Below are 25,582 nucleotides of genomic sequence, written 5' to 3'. Positions count from 1 at the left end.
TTTAGATATGTAGCTAAATGACACAAAGCTTCTCTTTACCATTATTAACAAGGTATTAAAAGTCACCATAAATATCGTGTGCCCTATGCGAGATATTGGAGGTCAATTTCCCCATAGGTTCAAAGGTCATAATAATGAATATAATTAAAAAAAATTGTTTACACAATCTACAAAGTCAGGAAAATGTTTGTGGAAGAAACAAAAATTTCATTGAAATCAGAATACTTCAACTAATGTATGTGTACCATAGTGTTTTAGTTGTTCTGAAAATTCAAAAATTGCTACAAAAAATTTTAAGCTAAAGTCTGATTTTAATAAAATTTGGTGGATTATAAACCTCTAATATTTTTTTTCGAATTCTAATCATAAATATGACCTTTGCCATTATCTGAAATTATGGATAGACATTAGACTATGGGTCGTAGAGCGATTCTGATATAAAACTTATTACACTGTATAAGCATATAGTAACGGCTTATGAATAACTTAAAAATTATAGCAAATTTGTGATCGGTACTATCTTTATTAAGATTTGAAAATATTAGTGCCATGGAAAAATAATGTCGAAAACAACTAATGATATGCACAAATATTCTTCAACCAAAATAAAGGAAATTCAATTTTTCATGTGGTAATATGTTTGGAATAAAAGTTTTCATTTGGCACCTTCTCTATTTTCTTTGTTAATGAAAGCTCAAAAAGATGGACATCTTTTTGAAATTTGATCCATGGGGCAAAATTTCGACTTACTTTCTAACCATTAGATGTTATACTTTTCTACGATTTTTTTTTAATTACTGCTTTTAGGCGTTTAACTTCGCAAACGTTAGGGTTTTTCGATGAAATGAAATGAAATTACTATAATAATTTATAAAAAGTGACAATTTATACTCAGTATTCTTTGAACACTCTTTCCGTGAATTCCTAGTTGGTGAAGTGTGTTTTTCCATTAGTTTCGAATAATATTTTTCATCAGAAATTCTCCTAAATATGTTTACTACTTATTTTAGTAGCTGCTTTTAGGTGCATGTTATCGCTTAACCTTCGCAAGCCCTAGGCTTAAGCAAGTGGGTTATTTTTCGGTTCTCAATAATCAGTTAAGTGATAGCATTTCTTTAATAGAATAGTAGCGCAAATTTTGTTGATTAGATACTTTTCTAGAATCTATGATAAAGTGTTATTTCTTTTGAATGAGCAATATCTTGTAGCTATTGTAAAAGTGGCTTATTCTGGTAATTTTCCTTTAAGTAAAATTAAAAAAATATATGTAAATATATGTATGTCAATAAAATGCACTTTATTTATAATCTCATGTTAATGCATTCATCTTGATAATTACCCATCACACAGTGATGTGTAATCTAACCTAATACTCCAAAGGGAGCTTTGCTATTGACTGGTACATAGAATTCACCAGCAACCATATAGGAATTCTTATCAGCACCCATGCGCACATAGCTGTAAGTGGCACCGCAACGATCACCAACAGCATCCATATAATTTTGACACTTCACGGTGGCGAAATTATCTAGAGCAACAGCTTCAGCATAGTATGTGCAAGAACGACCATGAGAACAGGCACCAGCAACATCCAAAGGACAACCAGGTTGTGTCTTGCCACCATTGGGATAGAAAGCACCTTTACCAATGGGTTTCAAGAAACCCAATTCACCACCATTGGTTTGAATGGATTCCACATAGAAAGCATCCGAGCTGGACAAACGTTTCTTGGGTTTGTCATAGTGGAACAAAGGCAAGGCAGGATCCAAACCAACAATGGTATGAATTTTACCAGTCTTAACATTCTTACCAGCATAACCAGCAACATGAGCACCCAAACTGTGACCAATAACATACAGAGTATCCAAAGACATGCCATAGTTCTTCACCAAATAATCAATCATGTTGGCTACCTTTTTGCCAACTTTGGGTACAGCCACTACGGAGGTGGCATAATCAACAGAACGGGCACGAGCCCAATCGACAATAATGATATTATATTCACCCAAACTTAACCAAGCATCGCGTATTTCCTTGTTCATGCCGGCAGTATAGCTTTGAGTCCAGCCGTGTATGACAAATCTGGTGGGATGGGCAGGATTGAAGTTTGAAGCATCAATGGATTTGTCGGACGCGGTAATCTTTTTACCCTTGCTAGGATTCGATTTAGTATACAAATAGAATTTAACGGGGGTGGTAGTCAAGCCAAAATCTTCAATATTTTCCATTGCCTCAAGATAGGACTCGGCATTTTCTCTGTCTACCCACTGGTAGGAACCATCTTCTTGTGGCACATACCAGCCATTTTCACCATGGATGCGTGTCTCATCTTCGTCAAAGATAGAAGCCGAAACTGTAAAGTAAAGTTAACAAAATTATTAAATTTAGTTATGACTTTGATAAAAGTTTTCTAAAGTTTTTACCTGCTAAGCAGCCAAGAGCTAAGAACCACAACACTTTCATGTTTGCAAATAATACTTGATTGCAACATTTGGCGCTTTTATATACATTTTACCGGGAATGCAAGTTAACAACCCCATGGGTTCTAGAGAAGTACTAAGCAGTTGTTATCGTTGGCGATAATCCTAGAGTATTTTTGTTAATCGTTAAAAATCGCTTTGATTATTTATATTGAAATAAATCATTTAATTCGAATCTCAGATACCCTGCAGTTGGAAAATAGAATAACTTTTTAAAATTTAAAGTGTCCAGATCGAAACTAAACTTGGATAAATCTTATTTAAATATTGTAATAGGGGAGTGATCTTCTTACCACGTTCGCTTACAAATATGGAGTTAGGCAAGTACTTACTGCGATCGCCAGCAAATGGGGAGTTATGTTCTTACATAATATCTTATTTGTAAGTCATTACTAGACTCCTTCTATGCAATGTACAACAGGTATGTTGTGGTCATTGAAAGGTAAGGAGTGGAGTAAGTATGTACATGTTTACAAAAATTAACGAACGTATAATTTTAATCGAACAATATTCTAATTGTAGGGTAAATTAAAAAAAACGCAGTAGTTTTCATAAGGGGTCTTATTATTAGGTAAATTAATTCTTAATCAGATGGAACGCACTCAGTTCTAACATTGTTGACGTGCAGTGAAGAAAAATACTAAATAGTTAAAACAATTGATTGATTAGAGTCCAAAGTTAATTTCTCTTCTTTTGTCTGGTACTTCTTATTGCAACTAATATTTTTTTATGGCTGATTACTTTTTTCGTTTTAGTTTTTTTTGTTAATTTGATATTTTAGTTATGTTGTAGTGCTGAGATAGAGGTAGAGCTTTCAAAAATAGCAACACAATTTTCAGGGTCAAACATTTACCAGATGTCATATGAGAGATGACCTTTTCACCATGAAGGAACTAAGTAAGGCTTTGATAATAATTTTTTTTTAGTAATTAGTTATTGTTTTATTTAGAATGAAGAATATTCTTGAGTTATAACGATTAGAAAAATTAATTGTTTGGCATAGTAGTGGCGCTAATTTTATTATTAACTTATCTAAAATCTGTGACGAAATGTTCAGTACTACGTTTCAATATTATTTAAGATTATTAGTTATAAATATGACGATTGTGACGATGATTTTGCAGCTATTGAAAAATAATTTCATTCTAGTAAATTCTCCATATTTGGAAACTATAAGAAATGTTAATACATATTAAGTCGTTAATACATATTGAGTCGTTACACTATTATAGAAAATGACATAAGACTTCAATTGTGAAGAAAATTTGTATTTACTCAACAACTTTCTTTTCAATGACTAGAGTCAAGTAATGTCTTACAAATAATATAATACGTAAGTACTTACTTTTCAGTCTTGAAATATTGTTTTAGAATTTTGTTTGTTATAAAACGAAAAAAATACTATTTTTTGTGAAAACAAAATAGTAGCCCCTAACACCTTATTTCCGCACGATCGTAGTAAGTACTTACCTAACTGCCTATTTGTAAGCAAGCGTAATAAATACTTCTCTCCAGTGTTATCACCTTATCAAAATAATGACTTAAAATGCCCCTTTACTTTTCAATATTAGTTTTTGCTGGGTACTTTTTTGTGACTATTACATATCGTCTTGATTACATAAGTTCAGTAGATTAGATTAAAAAGGTCACTTAGCACCACGGCTCTGTTTTGGATCTTTTGTACAGTTCACCTTATCAGTTTCAAATAACGGTTTTGATTGGTAAGAGGTTGAATATATCCTTCGGGGCTAGTGAATCAGCACCCAAGATTCTAGCTCGACGTGATCCTAGCATTAGACAGTTACACAATATGTGTTCAGAGGTTTCTTCCTGACAGCTACAAAATCTGAAATAATTTTGATATGGCGTTACCTAGGACGAATTAGTTAAGCGATAATAACTTTTGAGATTTTCCCGTAGATAGCGTTATTAAGTACTTTGGTCTGTCTGAGCCTAACAGCTTCCCAGTGGCGAGCAAATTCCGATTCGACTCACGATTCACATCTTTCTCTAACATACCTTTGTGGGATACCAGAATGGCCTTCATGGCCAGATATCGAACATAATTATACCCTACACCACTATAGTGGGTGCTACAGTTCGCAATTTTCAAGATAATTTGATTAAATTTGGCATATCATATTTTTTCGATCCTAGCCACGAGGTTTCTTGAAAATGGTTAAAATCGGTCCATTATTTCGCCTAACCCCCTTACAACCGTACCCCCGAATAGGACTTTTGAGCTCATTATTATGTTAAATGTTCTAGTATCTCTACAAAAATCGGAATAACGTGGTTTAATATACGTCTAAATTATACTCCTGATTTTCGTAATGATCGGTCCATATTTGACCCTAGAGTCCATACAAAGTCCTCTTCGGAAAATCACTTGAAAGTCAAAATTCACTTATAAACACTACTATATCCATAAAATTCTTTATAAATAACTTTAAAGTAAACGTAAATCCCTCTTGCCCCCACATAACTACTCTTTTGGAAAATCTCTTTTTTGTCAATAAATTGTTAAAATATCTCGGAGTTAAGTTAAAAAACGAAAATGATTTATTATTAAAAAAAATCCACATTTTTAACCTACGCACTGGTGTACGGTATTATACGGTCGGCTATGACCGACTGTACATTATTACTTGTGTTAATTTGTTGTGTTTACCCAATTCATTTAGTGATGTCACACAGTCCATTACGACACCCGATCAGATGAATACATCTGCATCTACTTCTAAAAAGAGCAGATGGGTGTCTGGTACTTTTGCGAAATTCGTACGTTTATGGTATAAACACTCTAAATTATCAAACAGCTATTTAGTACTTTTTTAAATTAAGTTTTTTAGGGAGTAAAGGGGATAAAACTTTATTTTGGTACTTCTTTTAACAAGAAAACTTTAACTATTTATTGACATATGCAATAGTTTTGAAACAAAATGTTTGCTTTTTCAATGGGGAGAAAAAAGTGCCAAAAAGGAGAAAAATGGAAAATTTTTGTTTTATTCAAACTTATTGAAACAATTTTTATAAAATTTAAAAATTTAGTTAATTTACTCACATAAAATAAGCAATTGGTGTGTTATTTGGAATTCGGATATTAAGACCTATATATAGGACCAAATTCGGGTAAATCATTTTTAATATTACAAAATAGGATTTTTACCGAAACCAAACGAATTTAAAAACGGCGCTACAACTCAACTATAAGAGGTTTTAACAACATTTATAACTGTTATATTCCCCAATCTATTATCGATTAGTCCTTATAAAAATAAAAATTATTTTTTTTTTTAATAAAATGTCAAAATAACTAAAATATGCGAATAATTATGAATAAATTTTAGTTATAAAACATATTTTCTAAAACAAAGTCTAGGGAATTTTCAATAACTTTTACATTTTTGAATCGAAGTCGTTGTCCCACATGCCTTATTCCATTCTAAGACAATTAAGGCCTTGTGAACCTAATACACTATTGGATACAAACGGGATGAGCTAGAGGTTTGCAAATAATGCAAACGGGTCATATATGTATCTATCATCAAGTTCACCTAACTTCCATACAAAAGAATTTTCAACACAGACATAGATTTTCTTAATATCAATTTAATAATTTTTAATAATGTCAACTAAGTACTTACTTTAACATTTTACTTTCCAATTCATTTTAAAAACAAAGATTTATGTTTTTTAATATATTTACTCTTTTTCTACAAGTCTACTTAATACTCCTCGGAGTAGCTCTATTTATAATACAAATATCACATGGTGATAGAGTTTTTTTTTAATTTTCCACAATTGTTTGCCAAACTAAGCCAACTTGCCAAAAGGAGCCTTACTGTTAACTGGTACATAGAATTCACCAGCAACCATATAGGAATTTTTATCAGCACCCATACGTACAGAGCTGTAAGTAGCGCCACAACGGTCGCCAACAGCATCCATATAATTTTGACACTTCATGGTAGCGAAATTATCTTGAGCAACAGCTTCGGCGTAGTATGTGCAAGAACGGCCATGAGAACAAGCACCAGCAACATCCAAAGGACAACCAGGTTGAGACTTGCCACCATTGGGATAGAAAGCACCTTTGCCAATGGGTTTCAAGAAACCCAATTCACCACCATTGGTTTGAATGGATTCCACATAGAAAGCATCCGAGCTGGACAAACGTTTCTGGGGCTTATCATAATGGAACAAAGGCAAGGCAGGGTCCAAACCAACAATGGTATGAATTTGACCACTCTTAACATTTTTGCCAGCATAACCAGCAACATGAGCACCCAAACTGTGACCAATAACATACAAAGTATCCAAAGACATGCCATGAATTTTCACCAAATAATCAATCATGTTGGCTACCTTTTTGCCAACAGTTGGTACGGCCAAAACAGAGGTGGCATAATCAACAGAACGAGCACGAGCCCAATCAACGACAATAATATTGTATTCTCCTAGACTTAACCAGGCATCGCGTATTTCCTTGTTCATGCCGGCAGTATAGCTTTGAGTCCAGCCGTGTATGACAAATCTGGTGGGATGAGCAGGGTTGAAGTAGGATTTAGCAATTGATTTGCCATCGGCAGTGATTTTCTGTCCCTTTTTGGGGTTGGATTTAGTATACAAATGGTATGTAACGGGAGTGGTGGTCAAACCAAAAGTTTCAATATTTTCCATAGCCTCAAGATAGGACTCGGCTACTTCTCTGTCCACCCAATCGAAGGAACCATCTTCACGTGGCACATACCAGCCATTTTCACCATGGATGCGTGTATCATCCTCATCGAAAATGGAAGCGGATACTGAAAATTAAATTAGTAAAAAATTAATTTAAAAATACAAATTTTTTCCCGAGTTGTCAAATAACTTACCCGCTAAACAGCTAACAGCTAAAATCAAAAACAGTTTCATTTTCTCAAGTAGTATTGTACAATGATGACATTCTTTGTTCTTGCACCTCTTTTTATACCATTTTGTTTAGAGTGTCTTTGTATTTTCACCTGGTTTCTAAATATTTTGAAATTAATGTACTTAATTTGGTAGTTATCATTTTTACTCTATCTCTAAGTGCTTCAGATTTTTTTCATTTTGTTTTGATTTTTTGACCAATTACTTGAAATCGTATTGATAATAATTTGCGTAGCAAAAACCCATTGGGTGTTTTTGATTTAACACGAAATTAAATTTTAATCTCTATGCAGGGGATCGTGGAAAGTACCTCGCTTTTAAGTGGGTACTTTTAAGAATGTTTTTGTAGATACGTAAATAAGTTAGGAAAGTGATTTGTTTGGGTGATAGTGAAACTAGATTTTTCGGAGTTATGCAGCTGAGTTTGTGATTAAAATTGATGAAGATTACTGTTTTATGTAATAAGTCATCTATGCTTAGGTTTTCAGAAGGTCATATGATATTTCTTTTTATTAAAAGTCCTAACTATGCTGGATAGTTATGACATGGATGTTGCAACATAAACATTGCTCCATGTCAGCTGAATTCTGACTATAGACTATACTATAGACTAGACTATAGACTAGACTAGACTATAGACTAGGACTATAGACTAGACTATAGACTAGACTATAGACTAGACTATAGACTAGGACTATAGACTAGACTATAGACTAGACTATAGACTAGACTATAGACTAACTAGACTAGACTATAGACAAGACTATAGACCTAGACTATAGACTAGACTATAGACTAGACTATAGACTAGACTATAGACTAGACTATAGACTAGACTATAGACTAGGACTATAGACTAGACTATAGACTAGACTATAGGACTAGACTATAGACTAGACTATAGACTAGACTATAGACTAGACTATAGACTAGACTATAGACTAGACTATAGACTAGACTATAGACTAGACTATAGACTAGACTATAGACTAGACTATAGACTAGGACTATAGACTAGACTATAGACTGACTATAGACTAGACTATAGACTAGACTATAGACTAGACTATAGACTAGACTATAGACTAGACTATAGACTAGACTATAGACTAGACTATAGACTAGACTATAGACTAGACTATAGGACTAGACTATAGACTAGACTATAGACTAGACTATAGACTAGACTATAGACTAGACTATAGACTAGACTATAGACTAGACTATAGACTAGACTATAGACTAGACTATAGACTAGACTATAGACTAGACTATAGACTAGACTATAGACTAGACTATAGACTAGACTATAGACTAGACTATAGACTAGACTATAGACTAGACTATAGACTAGACTATAGACTAGACTATAGACTAGACTATAGACTAGACTATAGACTAGACTATAGACTAGACTATAGACTAGACTATAGACTAGACTATAGACTAGACTATAGACTAGACTATAGACTAGACTATAGACTAGACTATAGACTAGACTATAGACTAGACTATAGACTAGACTATAGACTAGACTATAGACTAGACTATAGACTAGACTATAGACTAGACTATAGACTAGACTATAGACTAGACTATAGACTAGACTATAGACTAGACTATAGACTAGACTATAGACTAGACTATAGACTAGACTATAGACTAGACTATAGACTAGACTATAGACTAGACTATAGACTAGACTATAGACTAGACTACAGACTAGACTATAGACTAGACTATAGACTAGACTATAGACTAGACTATAGACTAGACTATAGACTAGACTATAGACTAGACTATAGACTAGACTATAGACTAGACTATAGACTAGACTATAGACTATTGACTATAGACTATTGACTAGTCTAGAGACTAGTCTATAGACTAGACTATAGACTAGACTATAGTCTAGTCTAGAGACTTGTCTATAGACTAGACTACAGACTAGACTATAGACTATACTATAGACTAGACTATACACTAAACTATAGACTAGTTTATATATTTATATAAATGAAAAATCAGAGCAGTTTAAACTAAACCCTCAACTCATAAAACAACCCACGTATTATTCACATATATGTACTTTCAAATCGCTATTAACTTATCACTTGCACAAGTAGTCCTCTATTATTGTTATTTAAAAGTAATTGAACTTCAAAAACCTTAACATTACAATTACCATCGTAAATTATTGTCTATTCAAAATATGACAAAATAAATTAATTTATAACAGCGATTATAATGATTGTAAAATAATTACATTATAAAAATCATTGAATAAACAAAAACCCACAATTCGAGCAGAAAGTAGTAAATTTTTGAAATCTTATCAATGGCTACTTACTTGTTTTACTTTTACTTTAACTATTTAAGTGTGTTACTAAAAAAATGATTAGATTGTAATGGATTTAATAAGTAATTGTGGGTGTGTTTACTAAATAATAATTATAAAGATAAGAACAAATTTAATTTATTTAAGGTTTTAGTACTTTAAAGTTCTATTATTTATAAAATCATTTTTTTGCAAAATAGTAAAATTCTTACGCACATTTTGTTAACAAATATTTTATTTGAAATATGTGATATGATATGATATGAACTAATAAATGTTAGTTTATTTTTAGTTTGTTGATGAATTTTTTAAAATATTTTTACAATTAAAATAGAAAGTTATTATTTTTAAAGATGAAAGTAGTATTACACAGTATTAATCACTTTATAAATCCCTTTGTTCGTCATCAGAGTAAAAATATTATTTTATTTATTTCTCTCAAAAAAACTATTTTTATTACAACTTTCCATTTGTTATGTTCTCTTCACGAAAGATATATATCCATTTTCGCTCACAAGAACGGTACATGAATACAACTCACATGCAATATGTGAGCGAAAATCGGTTTTTGAAAAAAATGTGTTTACTTCCTAAAGCATATTATAAATTTCACGAAATATTAATTTTTACTCATTTGATGTGCGAAATAAATTTTCCGCTCTTTAAATATTTCTCGTGAGATTAATTATTTAAACTTATGTGATAAAAGAAATATTCACTATAAAGTGAAAAATTAGAATTAAATTATCTCGCGAGAGAAATCTATTTGAACGCTCTTCTAACGTTCATCGATTACAGTTTTTTTTTTCACCAAATAAGAGTTTCTAAATATCTCAACAGAAAATAGAAATATTCGCGATAGAGTCAAAAACTAATTTCGCTAGAATTAATTTCTCTCTCAAGAGAGAGTGAAGAATCTAGGCGATTTTTAAAGTTTCGCATAAAAAGCTATTGTTTTCGAAAAATCGGAGTTTTACTTTATTTTTTGGACTTTGTCGAGTATTGTCGAAAAAAGAGGAGTGATCACAGTTTCTTAATTTTTCTGATTCAAGCTGATATTAAGTTAAATTTTTATATAAAAAAACATTTTGTTTTAAAAATTTTGATTAAAGCTTTTATTTATTTACAAAAGTCGTTGTCACTTTAAAGCTATTTTCTAGGTATTTTGCTGAATATCTCTCCAATTTATTGTATTTAGTCTAGACACAGTATTTATTACTTTGTTAATTGATAATTTTATTTTTTGTAAACAGACGATATTATACATATATGTACTTTACTTATCTCATTTATGTGCATATATGTATGTATGTATGTATATTATAAAGTATTGATTGCAAAACGTGTAAATCACACAATCTGTCCGTATGTATTCTATAAAAATAAATTAAGTAAGTGTTAAAATTGGCATATACATACGCAAGTACATGTTTATATACGAAACATGTATGTATATATGTATAATAGGGTGTCCCGTTGACCATTTTTTTGTAGGAATAGCTCTCAAACGGTACGTATTAATGTACTAAATACGATTAAAATAAAAACTATTATTTTTTGAAAATGCCCTCAGTTCCCTACCCTAAATCTTGATCTCTGTGCAATATGTTAAAAGAAACTAACTGCAATCTTTTCGAAATGGGTCTCATGTTCAAGATTTTCAATCGCCGGGAGGGAAATGGGACCTCTTTTAATTAAAAGGTATTCCTACATAAAATTATTAAAACTGCAGTTCCTCGGGACACTTTAATGTATAATGATGTTTGTAAGGAAATTTGCATAATACATATTAATATTATTCATCAATATTAAAATGTATTACACTCAAAGAAATAAGTGTGTTACATATAATTAAATTTGATATAACATGTAAACTCACTCAATCACATAATGAAAATAGCTTTTCTGATGCACAATAAAATAACTAAGCAGTGGTGTGTCTGTGTGAGCAGTTTGCGTAAAACGAAACAACATGTAAACTCAATATTTATAAGGGATTACTTAAGTTGTTATTTGTAAGCGAGTGTGGTAGGCATTTGCCTCCAATGGTGTCACCGTGTTAAAATAATTATTTTTTAAATCATTACATTTTAATGAAAGTTTTCGCTGCGGATATGTATATTTTTTTTACTGATTTAACTTACAATACAAACGGTTTAAACGTATCACACTGATGAACAACATTGAAGTTTTTTTTGCATTTTTTCTTAAAATAAATTAAATATACATTAGGGCTATAGTTTTTCTTCACATTTTTGTATATATCCGAATAGACCACTAAAAATTGCGAGGAAAAAATATTTTCTTCAAACAAATCGCTTTGAAGTTTCAAATCTAGATTTCATACTTTTTTACATACATATCTATATATATATAAAAGAGTAGCGTTACTGACTGACTGATTCATCATCGCACAGCCCAAACGGCTGAACCTAGAATCATGAAATTTTGACAGTAGATGTGGTTTTGATTATGTAGATCCACTAAAAAGGGGAAAAACGTGTAAAACAGATTTTCTTTATTATCTCACACAATATTAGTGATACAAGAAAAATTTTAAATGCAACTGTATCTACTCTTAAAATGAAAATGAAAAAAAATGATGGGTGTCTGGCACTTTTTTGAAATTCGTACTTTTAAGGGGTAAAAATGTGTAACAAAGTTGATTTTGGTACCTTTTTTGGCCCTTTATAACTTTTGAACTAATTAACATAATTAAATTTTTAAAAATATTTTGGACCAAAATAATGAGACACCTGTTTCGTACTTTTTTAAAATTCAGTCCTTTTTGGGTGTAAAAGGGAGAAAACTGTATTTATGGTATTTTTTTTTAGCACATTATGAAAACTTTTTCGGTTTATTGAATTATTGCTATTAAATTACGGACTAACTCTGTAATATTTATTGTAATAAAATTTTTGCTATTTCACTGGGGAAAAAAGTACCAAAAAGGGAAAAAACGGGAAATTTAATTTTATTCAAACTCATTGAGCCAATTTTTATAAAATATGAAAAAGTAGTTTATTTACTCACACAAAATAAGCTGTTGGTATATTATTTTGGAATTCCAGTACTAAGGTCTATATAGGACCAAATTCGAGTTAATTATTTGGTACTTTTTGAAAGCACTATTTTTCTGGAACAAATGAATGCAGATTAGAATCGCTTGAGCTTTATCTGTGATATATAGATTTAAATACGGAACATTTTGTAAACTTAATTCTTGAAAAAGTATATTTCTAAGCGAAAAGGGGGAACATTGTACTTATTAGTACTTTTCATTTAGGTAAAATTTTTCCACTTTTGGTACTTTTTCTTCTTTCAAATGATACTCTCTGTATGTTCTTTAATATGAATTCAAAACACATGATTATTAAACATACACGGTCCTCATTGAATAAGATTCTTTAAGAGAGAACTTTTTAGTACTTTTTATCTCATAAATGGTACTTTTATAATTTTCTAAAATATTCAACCTAGGAACATTAATTTTAACATACATGGTCTTGACTGAATAATATTCTGTAAGTGGGAACAATTTGGTACTTTTCTATTCTTCAAATGGTACCTTTTAGATTCTTTATAATGATTAACCGGAACACACGGTCCTTATTAAATGAGAATTTATTGAGAGAGATTTTTGTACTTTTTCGTTTTTCCGATGGTACTTTTTAATATTTTTACGATATTGAACATAAATATTGAAAACAAAATTTAAAATGTAGGGACCTTAGTGAATGAGAATCTACTGAAAGGGACTTTTGGTACTTTTTCATTCATCAAATTATATTTTTTTAATTGTATATAATATTGAACACATAAACATAACATTTTTGATTAAATGATAATCTATTAGAGGTATTTTATAGTACTTTTTTTCAAATATTACTTTCGAAATTTTATAATGTGGAAGCTAAATAATGAAATTAAAAATACAAGCTTCTTACTGAATGCGAATTTAATAACGTAATATTGAACTTATAAAACTGAAACATGAAAAAAATGTTTAATCATTTATAATTTTCTATAAAAGTAAACAAAATTTGGATGTATTTAATTTAAGTTAGGGTAGCGAAGCACCCAGGGTATGCTAGTTTCGTATAAAACAAAAATAATTTTATAATTTTTGAACGATTTTAGTAAAGTGATTTTTTGCTTGAGTTTTTAATTCGAAAAAAACGGAAAATATACCCCTAATATACAAAGAATATGCAAAAATAATATGTATACTGTAATTAAAAATTGTAATTGAATTGTTAGTGTCAGGGCACAGGAGTATACTGTGGTTTACTCGCCGCATTAAACAATCATAAATACTTCGACATGCTATTCATCATATAAATGAAATGAAAATAATTTAATTGATGAATGGTGATGATGTTGGTAGTGTATGTATGTATATTGAATTTATCTTGTAATAATATTTATTAAATAATATTCGCGGAAAAACCCCTTTCAAATGATGCTCTACTATATAAGAAATACGAATGTAAATATGTAGTACATACATTAAGATGTCCCCGTTTGTATGGAGAAAAAAATAAAATTAAAACTTATTCTAAGATAGCGTTATTCAAGATGTTTGTCCTGGGGTCAATATTTGGTAAGATGGGTCAAAAGAAAAAAAGGGTGGTTTTTTAGTTTTTTTTTTTTTCAATTTTTTTACTTGATATTTTCATGAATAAGTTTTTATTTTGGGAAAGGTTTCCTGATGAGGCGAATTTCGAATGAGAACCTTCAAGCAATACATATTTTATAAAAATTATAGTTAACACAAATTTCTCACAGGGTACTTAATCCGATTTATTATATTGTTGAAATTTGTGAGAGTGAAGAATTAACGAAAAATAAAAAACAATAATTATTAAGAAGTATTGCATATAAAAATTTAATAAATGTAGCGTAACTATTTCCGTTTACGCATTTGAATGAGTTACCAGGCACATCTGACCCTTTACATTTGGGCTATAATTAATATAAACAAGTACGAAGTTATAGTCGGACATGACCGACTATATGTTACCCTAAACCAGTGATTATGTTAAAAATTTTGATTATTTTTTAATAATAAAGTATTTAATTTCATTTTTACCTCAATTCAGTAACATTTTAACAATTTGTTGACAAAAAAAGGATTTTCTAAATGAGGGATTATATGGGGGTAGAGGGTTAATATGGTCATATCCTTATAAATTATGGTAGAGGGATTTACGTCTACATTAGTTATTTATGCGGAATATCATCGTGATATTAGTGTTTATAAATGAATTTTGACCATCAAGTCTGAAGAAGACTTTGTATGGAGGATAGGATCAAATGAGGCACGATCATTACAATCACGCTTTGAAATAAGTACTTAAATAAGTACTTAAAAATAAGGAGTTAAAAAGTAGCTTTGTTTTAGCAACAAAAAAATTGCTCACTCAGAACACGAACCAGGGCCTCTAGTTCATGATTTTTTGTTCTAAGTTTCTATTCGAGTATTAAGTAGAAACATAAGGGTATTAAGTAGAAACATAAGCATAAAGGCATAATATTCTCCCCACTTTGGTAGTGTAGGGTAAAAATATTAATAAAAGTCATCAATTAATTAAATAATTAAAATTAATTAATTAAAATAAGGATATACATTTTTTACAATTATAATTATGTAATTGTAAATAAGAGGGAAAAACTCAAGTAATTATCATTTTCAATATCAATAAATCAATAAAAAGTTCTTTAGTAAAATGTCATAAAACATTTAATACTGTTTTATTAAAGTGAATGATCATGGAGAAATGATTAAAGCTAAAAATCAAATACATAAATTTAAACATTTTGCATAAATTAAGCTTTTTCTAAACTTTAATAAATTCTCATTATTGTTTTATAAAAAAAAATGTAAGATACAAATTTACATACATATATACAATCTAACATAAATCATGTGCTCTTGGAATTTTATTTTTTTTGAATTTTACCTAAGATTTCTTTGATGTCTTGAACAAATTTTATTGCTTCTTAGTGTTTTAGGCTGGTGTTTTTTGTAATTTGTCCCTTTTTTCCTTGAAAAAGGTAAAATATTAAGAAAAAAAAAAATTAATATGTTTTTATTATATCAAACTTTTTATTATGTCTTAAGGATTTTCTTTTATTGTTTATTATATTTTCTTTTAGTTTATTGCTGTTATTAGTTGCCGGGCTGTTAATAATTTAATATTTTTCTCAAGGCATTGCTTCGTCTTTTGATTTCCGTTGTTTTTTGGTGAGAGGGGTGAATAATTTTCATTATGAAGCTTGTGTGTTTTTGGGTTTCTTTTAAAGAAAAAACTTGAAATTCAAGGTTAGTTCACCGGTTGTTATTTAAGCGTTATATTAAAATGTATTTATATAAAGATAATTTACTAATGTATATAATTATGTATTTACACAGAGGGAAAACCCCGGTAGAAAAGTACAAAAATTGATACAATCCGTTGTCAAACATTTCTGCAATGCATCGTAGTGATTTCAACAACGAATCGTTGTCATATTGACAAGCAATGTTCTTTTCGACAACATAGCGTTTTCACTTTGGTAACACATTATTATTTTATATATTTTAGTTGTGGATTTAACAACTATCCATACATACTTTGCCAATGGATGTTCTTGAAAAATTATAAACACTTTGGTGTCAATTTGGTACCAGACGTGTATAATTTTAAAACGTCTTTTTTCCCACTCTGTATAATAACAGCATACACTATTATAGTGGGTATTGTGACGAAAAGGAGGTATAGGTTCATATTCCTTTTTAAGGCTAAATTTAGCCTTTTTATTTGTTGTTGTGATTTCGATTACACTTTGTGTCATTTCGGGAATGCTTCGTTGTGATTTCGACAACGAATCGTTGCCATTTTGACAACGCAGCGTTCTGTTTGACAACATAGCGTTGTCACTTTGGTAACAAATTATTATTTTTTGTTGATTTAGTAATATTGTGTATTTTTTATATTTTTGTTGTTGATTTGACAACTATCCGTACATACATTTACAACGAATGTTCTTATAAACACTTTGGTGTCAATTTGGTACCAGACGTGTATAATTTTAAAACGTCTTTTTCCTCTGTGTATAATAACTATTACTATTATTACTTACATACACTATTATAGTGGGGAATATGACAAAAGGTACCCAGTAAAATATTTTAAAATTTTGGTAATGAGTATTGTAGGTAATGTAGTTATTTCACACATTACTTGGTAATGAGTGGTGTTTATTAATATAATTATTTAATTTTTTTTTGGATAGGATTTGTAGCCAGATGTAAAGAGCGTATGTTTAATAAGGAATTAGTTAATGATTTTAAACCTAGTCGATATTAGATGATTTTTGAAGAAATATTGATTTGTATCTTTGTGTAAAAACTATTCCAAATAGCACGATAAAACAACTTATTAATGGACCATTTGGTAATAGAATAGACTAATTAACACAGAAAATAACTGTAAAGCCGGTTTTAAATCCGGAAAAGTCGGGTAAGCTCATTTGTAACCAGTTATTTTTTGGTCATCGTCAAACAAAAATAAGTAGTTATTCACCCAAAAAGAAAGTACTTACACTTTGCTCCAATATTACTTGCCTACATACCGGATAAGTAAAGATTTTTCTGGGTAACTAACGAAAAAGAGTTATAGGTTCGTATTCCGTGTGAGCAATTAGTTTGTGCGTAGAACAAAACAACTGTTTTAACTCCCTATTTGTAAGTATTTATTTAAGTAGTTATTTGTAAGCGAGGGTGGCAACTACTTGTTTACAATGCCGTCACCGTGTTAAAATAATGACTTAAAATGAGTTTTTTCAGCTGGGTAACTTTTCGACCCTATAAAGTGCATACGTATTTTCTGAATCTGCAAAATTTTAGCACTTAAGCTCCTCCCTTTTGATCCATATCGTGGATGGACGGACATAACTAGATCATCTTAGAATTTAATAAGGACACAGTGTATATATACTTTGGTGGAATAAGAAACTCATCTCCCCATCTTTTCTTATAATGGGTATAGAAAAGAGGAAATTATTATTAAAAAAAATCGGTTTATTAATTTTTTAATATTTATTTTGAAAAATTTTCAATTATTCGAACAATCCATAGACCAAAATACTTAACATTACACCAAATTTCATTTGAACTTTTCTCTATTGAAATCACTTTATAATTGCTCTTAGTTTTAGTTTAATATTCCACACTGCCTTTATTCTATGATTTAGCGATTATCATCTATATGTCCATCTGTCTGCCCATATGTTGAAATTAATTTTTAAATATCCTATATATCACAAAAATGTTCCTGTTGAAGGGTATATAAAATTCGACACTTATTTTCTTATGCAATACAAAGAAATGCGGAAATTAACTTTTGACAATTTTTATTTTTCATAAAACGTTCATAATAATAAGAAACCTCTTTGAAAATATTAACTCTAATGTAAACACTCTTCAATTTCCTTTTTGAAAAAAAGGGGTAAAATAGCCTTAAACACTTTTAAATATTTGATTAATACGCAATGATATTTAATACAAAAAAGAGGACAATTTTTTTTCCTTTTTTTCAATTTTGTTATTATTTTGCCATTAAAATTCTCTTCAGAAAATGTTATAAATTATTCAAGTAAATACTTATGTATGTTTTTGTTAGAAATATTTATACAAATTGAATGTCACTTGTTCATTTTTTTACATCAAGGCGAATACGCAAACCATTTAAAAATATGAAAAATTGTTAAGAAGTCTTATTTCTTTTTTTTCAAAAGAAAAACCTACGCATCTTATCTGTGGTCTAGTGGTGCGTGTCTGAAAATTATCATGAATTTTTTATTTGGTTAGAAATACACTAAAACTTCTTGGCATGTACCTATTATTATTGTAATTTTTTTTATTTTCAACATTACACCACCCACTAGGGTTTTGTCAGCATGTTCTTTATCATCTTGTCATGTTTTCAAATCAAGCTAATACATTCCATTTTTATGAAAAGTATTTGTCGACCTAATAATGACAACAACAACACAGACAACAGCAACAGGAGCAGGAGCAGAGCAACAACACTAAATTTTTTGTTAACAATTTTTATATTATATTTTTTGTAACTGCAAAACTGTAGAATAATATTACAGCCTTTAGTTGTATGTGTGTATTTACAATTCATTATTATAAACAAATTTAAAGAATTTTGTAGGCGAAAATACAATTGTAGATTTTTTGCAGTTTTACAATTATTTTTGTATGTTTGTACGTATATTTGTGTTTTTCTAAGGATGTCAAATGGAAAAAATTCTTGTTACAAAATATAATTGTGTTGTGTTTTGTTGATATAAAGCTTAAGATAGGGTTCAGTATATTTTTCATATTTTTACAAGAGTAAAAATTCTAATTATAACATTTTAAAGGATTAAATGCCTAGAAATATCAGTCTCTAAACGAGAACTAGCTATTCATTCAAATAAAACGATCGCTGTTTAACATAAATGTTTAAAAATTACACTGGCCAACAAAAATTTAAAAATCTGTAGACCAAAGTAAACATACCTAAAGGATTTAGTATCGTTCTTATTGTAATTGAATTTTTTGTAATTGTATAGTTGCGTAAAGCTTTAGGTTAAGATATCTCCAAGAAAAATGCAGATATGAAGGAGATTAAACCTTCATTTTATGTCCGTCCGTCCGACTATCTGTTGAAATCAATTTTCTAAAGACCACAGATATTTTTGGTATCCAAATCATCAATAATTCTGTCAGACATGCTTTCCAGAAGTTTCCTATCAGCCAAATTTATCCATAAAAACCGAGATATGAGCAAAACTCCGAGACAACTTCTGAAATTGTTATCAAAAAAAAAAAAAAAAAATTTTTGGATGCTTTGATAAAAAAAGCAACAACAGCATTGCTTATTGCAAACAAAACGTATGTTTGGATGTGTGTTGGTTTTATTGCTTTGTGTATTTTGGTTTTTTGTGTGTTTTGTTTCGCTTAGCGTTCTTGTTATTCTGCTATTGCTAACGTAATGGTAGAGTTCTTTTTTTAAACACACTATGGTGAAGGGTATATAAGATTCGTAAAAGTCGAATATAGACTTCTTATTTGTTAAGTCGACAGATTACACTTTCAGATGAACAAAAAAATATTTTATTAAAAGTCTGGCCAAAATGAGGTAATTTTTCTGTTGTTAAGGCACGATATCTCAAACACTTCATGTGATAGAGAAATTTTGAGTTGGTTAGTTAGTTAGTTAGTTCGTTAGTTCGTTAGTTAGTTAGTTAGTTAGTTAGTTAGTTAGTTAGTTAGTTAGTTAGTTAGGTAGTTAGTTAGTTCGTTAGTTAGTTAGTTAGTTAGTTAGTTAGTTAGTTAGTTAGTTAGTTAGTTAGTTAGTTAGTTAGTAGTAGTTCGTAGTTTAGTTAGTTAGTTAGTTAGGTAGTTAGGTTAGGTAGTTAGTTAGTTAGTTAGTTAGTTAGTTGTTAGTTAGTTATTAGTTAGTGTTAGTTAGTTAGTTTCGTTCTTTAGTTAGTGTTCGGTTCGTTAGTTAGTTAGTTATTGAGTTTAGTTAGTTATTTCGTTCGTTAGTTCGTTCGTTTATTTCGTTCGTTAGTTTTGTTAGTTCGTTCGTTAGTAGTTCGTTCGTTAGTTCGTTTAGTTGTTATGTTAGTTAGTTATTGTTAGTTTGTAGTTAGTTAGTTAGTTCGTTAGTTAGTTAGGTTCGTTAGTTAGTTTTCGTTAGCTTAGTTTTTTGTTCGTTCGTTTCGTTGTAGTTCGTTAGTTAGTTCGTCGTTCTTCGTTCGTTCGTTCGTTCGTTGTTCGTTCGTTCGTTCGTTCGTTCGTTCGTTCGTTTCGTTCGTTCGTTCGTTCGTTCGTTTCGTTCGTTCGTTCGTTCGTTCGTTTTTTTTTTTCGTTCGTTCGTTCGTTCGTTCGTTCGTTCGTTCGTTCGTTCGTTCGTTCGTTCGTTCGTTCGTTCGTTCGTTCGTTCGTTTCGTTCTTCGTTCGTTCGTTCGTTTCGTTCGTTCGTTCGTTTCGTTCGTTCGTTGTTCGTTCGTTCGTTCGTTCGTTCGTTCGTTCGTTCGTTCGTTCGTTTCGTTCGTTCGTTCGTTCTTCGTTCGTTCGTTCGTTCGTTCGTTCGTTCGTTCGTTCGTTCGTTCGTTTCGTTCGTTCGTTCGTTCGTTCGTTCGTTCGTTCGTTTCGTTCGTTCGTTCGTTCGTTCGTTTCGTTCGTTCGTTTCGTTCGTTCGTTCTTCGTTTCGTTCGTTCGTTCTTCGTTCGTTCGTTTCGTTCGTTCGTTCGTTCGTTCGTTCGTTTCGTTCGTTCGTTTCGTTCGTTCGTTTCGTTCGTTCGTTCGTTCGTTCGTTCGTTCGTTTCGTTCGTTCGTTCGTTCGTTTCGTTCGTTTCGTTCGTTCGTTCGTTCGTTCGTTCGTTTCGTTCGTTCGTTCGTTCGTTCGTTCGTTCGTTCGTTCGTTCGTTCGTTCTTTTCGTTCGTTCGTTCGTTCTTAGTTAGTTAGTTAGTTAGTAGTAGTAGTTAGTTAGTTAGTTAGTTATTTAGTTAGTACTGCTTGCACACAAAATATATATTATATATAAATATATATTTATATATATAATATATATATATATATTTCTTCAAATCTTACTTTGTTGTTTCTATCTGTTGAAATCACATTTATATTCATCAATATAATTGTATTTGCTTTCTAATTTTTTATAAAACAATTGCACTTAGTTTTTTCAACTTTTTCACAGTCACCTCTTTTCTAAGATGTATTTCTATTAGTCCCCATCAGTTGTGCCAAAGAAATGGAATGTAAAAAATCTTTTCTAAAATTATGATCACGTTTTTGCATTCATTAAGAAAATGCTATGGAAAGAATCTAATGGAAAATGTACTTACTTATTTAGGAATACAAATATTTTTGAAATTTCTTTTTATAAATGGCATCGTTACATATAGTTTACGCGGTATTCTACGTTTGTCCTGATGTTTGTAACAGTAAATATAATAATGTCCGCATACTCAGCAATAACTTACATTGAAAAGTAATAAGTTAAAAAGTTAAAAAACTGTTTTTCACTACTTCTTTATCAAAATTTTTACTCATTACTTTAACATGGTGATGACATTGCAGGTAAGTACTTTCCACTCTTGCTAACAAATAACTACTTAAATAAGTACTTATAAATAATGAGTTAAATTATGTGTGAAAACCATTATTTTTCACACACAAAAATTATTTTCTTTATATTTGTGTAAAAAACAGTTGCTTATCTCATCTGATTAAATGAAAGTAATTATAAGAGTACTTAGAAGTAATACAGTGGGTATGCAGTAATTATTGATAAGTAAGTGGTTATATAAGCACATGCCATTACCGAGTTTTGGCTGGAAAATCTGCTCGTATTTGAAACAATCTTCCAACCATTTCGTAACTAACTTTAAACTTCTTCGTGTAGTAGATTTAATATGATCGGCCAGGACGCACTATATTTCCTCACTTATTAGTAAAGGAATATGTTTTTGATTGTGATTGATATTGTTCGTGAGTGTATGCAAAGAATTATGACAACAAACTTCTAATAGACACTAATACACAATAATGAAGACCGTCTATCTCCCCTATTCATTTGTAAGTACTTACTTTAGGCCATATCTTCAATATTGTGCCGATGATTATGCTTTATTAAAACAAAAAAAAAAAAAAAAAGAAAATGGAAAATGAACTGAAATTCAAAGAATCATGTATTTTTTAATTTCATTTTGAACATTGATTTTTAAGTTATTTGTTGTTTAGTCATTGAAATGTGTTTGAATATTCCATTCTTTGCCACAAGCTAGTGGCAATGAAAATGTTTAATAGAGTAGGGGGTTTATCATCAGTTCTTTCTTTCAATATGAGCTCTTGTGAAACGTGTTATTTCAATTAGATTTTTAATTCTTCTTTTTTTAAATTTAAACATTTATTTAAGAGCAAATCACGCTTCTGGCATGTCATTCTTAGCGAAACATTATTTCATTATTTCAACACAATTTCTATCAACTCATCTTACAAGAACAATAAATCAAATTATCTTGTAGAGTATATTTTTTGGCAATAATTTCTCCCTGCTGCAGTCAGACAATTTCAATGTATATTATAGCCAAACATTTTTCTAACACAAAAATTAAAGTAAGTATGTGTCAATTGGCAGAAATTTAAACAACATTTTAATACAGCAGTGCCATGACGCTTTGCCATCGGTTAAATATTACAAATACATACTTACGTTTCGCAGCTATTTAATATGAATCATTTTAAAGCTTAAGGCCTTTTAATGTTCAGACTCACAAAGGATTAATGGCAAATGTTGCGGCATTAACTAGAGATTTTTCGTTTTAAATCCACAAATTTGTTACAATTTGTCAAATTTACATGAAATTATTAACAGTTAAACGAAGGTAATGTCATGACAGGTGGTAATGTTTTTGTGATGAATTATTTGGAATTATTTTGAAATTTGTCATTAATTAAAATTTTGGATTTGTTAGATTATCAAACAAAATTTAATTATTAAATGTTAATGGCAACAACTTAGATTTCTTGTCAAATGTTATAATGTAACTAGTTTACCCTGGGCGCTTCGCTACCCTTATCGCAGTTAAACGAATATCATGTCATGCTTAATTTAACGTTTCTAGCTTTAATATTAAAGAAAATTCAAAAAGTACCTTTTGAAGAACGAAAAGGCCCTTTTTATAAGTTCTCACTTAAACAAGAATCTACATGCTTAATTTCATGTTTCTAGGTTCTATATTATTGCTAATTCAAAAAGTACCTTTTTAGAACGAAAAAGTACCAAAAAATCCCTTTTTATAGGTTTTCACTAAATCCGAGCTCCAAATAATTAATTTAATGTTTCTAAGTTCAATATTATAGAAAAAAAGTACCTTTTTTAGAAGGAACAAGTAAGAAAGTATAGTCGGGCGTGGCCGACCATATGATACCCTACACCAGTTATGAATATTAAATGTGATTTATTTTTCATAATAAAGCATTTATCTTCCATATTCCCTTGTTCCGATACATTTAAGCAATTTATGGATGAAAAACTAATTTTCTGAAAGAGGCTTTATATGGGGGCTAGGGGCAAATATGGACCAAGCCCGATAAAATTTTGTGAATGTATTTATATTTACATAATATTTTATTGTGCTGAATTTCATCGCGATATTTGTGTTTATAAGTTAATTTGGGACATTCAAGTAATTTTCTGAAGGGGACTTTGTATGGGAGCTAGGGTCAAATGGGGCCCAATCTTTATGAAATTTGGCAGGGTCATCAAGACTTCTATAAAACTTAGTTGTGCTGTATTTTATCGATATATCTGTATATTTAACATAATTATGAGCTCAGAAGCCCTTTTCGGGGGGTTCTGTTCTATGGGGGCTAGGTGAAATAATGGACCGATTTTAACCATTTTCAATAGGCTTCGTCCTTGGGTCAAATAAAACGTGCGTGCCAAATTTGATCCAATTATCTTGAAAATTGCGACCTGTAGCTTGCGCACAAGGTTTACATGGACAGCCAGCCAGACGGACGGACGGACATAGCTTAATCGACTCAGAAAACGATTCTAAGCCGATTGGTATACTAGGACGAATATTTTTGTATGTTACAAACATCAGCACAAATCCAATATACCCTCCCCACTAAAGTGGTGTAGGGTCTAAAAAGTACCATAAAGATCCCTTTTGGTACTTTACTTAATCCGGGCTCCACATAATTAATTTTATGTTTCTGGGTTCAATATTATAGAAAATTCATAAATTACCTTTTGTATAACGAAAAAGTACCAAAAAGTCCCCACTTATGTGTTCTCACTTAATCCGGCCAATAACAACAAACTGCTTCATTCGTAAGTGTTGTTCTTGCTTTGCTTTTATATGTAAACAAGTGAAATAGCAAAAACTCCCCAGTGAAATAGCAAAAATTTTATTACAATAAAAATTACAGAGTTAGTCCGTAATTTAATAGGAATAATTCAATAAACCGAAAAAGTTTTCTTAATGTGCTAAAAAAAGTATCATAAATACAGTTTTCTCCCTTTTACACCCAAAAAGGACTGAATTTTAACAGGTGTCTCATAATTTTGTGAGATGTATCCAAAATATTTATAAAAATTTTATTATGTTAATTAGTTCAAAAGTTATAAGGGGCCAAAAAAGGTACCAAAATCACCATTTTTACATATTTTTACCCCTTAAAAGTACGAATTTCAAAAAAGTACCAGACACCCATCCGCTCATTTTAAGTGTAGATACAGGAGCATTTAAAATTTTTCTTGTATCACTAATATTGTGTAAGGTAATTAAGAAATCCTGTTTTACCCGTTTTTTTCCCTTTTTACCCGTAAATGTACAAATTTCCAAAAATCCCCCCTTAGTGGATCTACATAACCAAAAACACAACTACTGTCAAAATTTCATGATACTAGGTTCAGCCGTTTGGGCTGTGCGATGATGAATCATTCAGTAAGTAACGCTACTCTTTTATATATATAAGAATATCCTAATTTGATTGGGATCAAGTATGTTAAAATTCTTGTAAAGTACTATTTTTTTGTATAAAAAGGACTAAATTATTTACTCAAATTTGATTCAAAGTCAGGCTTAGAATCAGAGTTACAGAAAATTATACGAAATAATGGATAGATTTTAACCATAGGCTTCGTCCTAGGCTTCAAAAGAATAAATTTTGTAAATTATTTTGAAAATTGCGACCTTTAAGTGCGCACAAGGTTAACATGGACACACAGGCGGACGGACGGACAGACGGACATAGCTAAATCAACTCAAAAAGTGATTCGA

The 25,582-nt window shown here is 30.4% G+C and overlaps 1 protein-coding gene across 2 annotated transcripts; it reads right to left on the bottom strand.

The window, feature by feature from the left end:
• Window positions 1–1,266: 1,266 nt before the first annotated feature.
• LOC119613834 (phospholipase A1 VesT1.02-like) lies at window positions 1,267–7,447 on the bottom strand. Of its 2 annotated transcripts, XM_037969898.1 has the most exons (3): window positions 7,358–7,447; window positions 7,018–7,288; window positions 1,267–2,082 (listed from the first exon to the last, which is right to left on the bottom strand). In XM_037969898.1, exons 1-3 carry the CDS (start codon window positions 7,395–7,397, stop codon window positions 1,362–1,364), a joined length of 1,032 nt encoding a protein of 343 aa, XP_037825826.1. In that variant the 5' UTR covers window positions 7,398–7,447; the 3' UTR covers window positions 1,267–1,361. The 2 variants fall into 2 exon arrangements, with proteins under 2 accessions (XP_037825826.1, XP_037825827.1); XM_037969899.1 differs by lacking the exons at window positions 7,018–7,288; window positions 7,358–7,447 and adding an exon at window positions 2,424–2,473 and having other exon boundaries at window positions 1,267–2,353.
• Window positions 7,448–25,582: the final 18,135 nt, after the last annotated feature.

Source organism: Lucilia sericata, unplaced genomic scaffold, assembly GCF_015586225.1.
Source record: "Lucilia sericata isolate MDLA Ls3-8-SP2 unplaced genomic scaffold, ASM1558622v1 Contig002341F_arrow, whole genome shotgun sequence".
Lineage (NCBI taxonomy): Eukaryota > Metazoa > Arthropoda > Insecta > Diptera > Calliphoridae > Lucilia > Lucilia sericata.
This window is presented reverse-complemented; position numbering and strand designations above follow the sequence as displayed.

Coding starts and splice junctions, on each gene's coding strand:
- LOC119613834 (XM_037969898.1), bottom strand. CDS start 7,397: ATGAAACTGTTTTTGATTTTAGCTGTTAGCTGTTTAGCGG. Junction 7,289..7,357: donor AGCTGTTAGCTGTTTAGCGG/GTAAGTTATTTG, acceptor TTTAATTTTCAG/TATCCGCTTCCATTTTCGAT. Junction 2,083..7,017: donor AACCCTGCTCATCCCACCAG/ATTTGTCATACA, acceptor CCATCCCACCAG/ATTTGTCATACACGGCTGGA.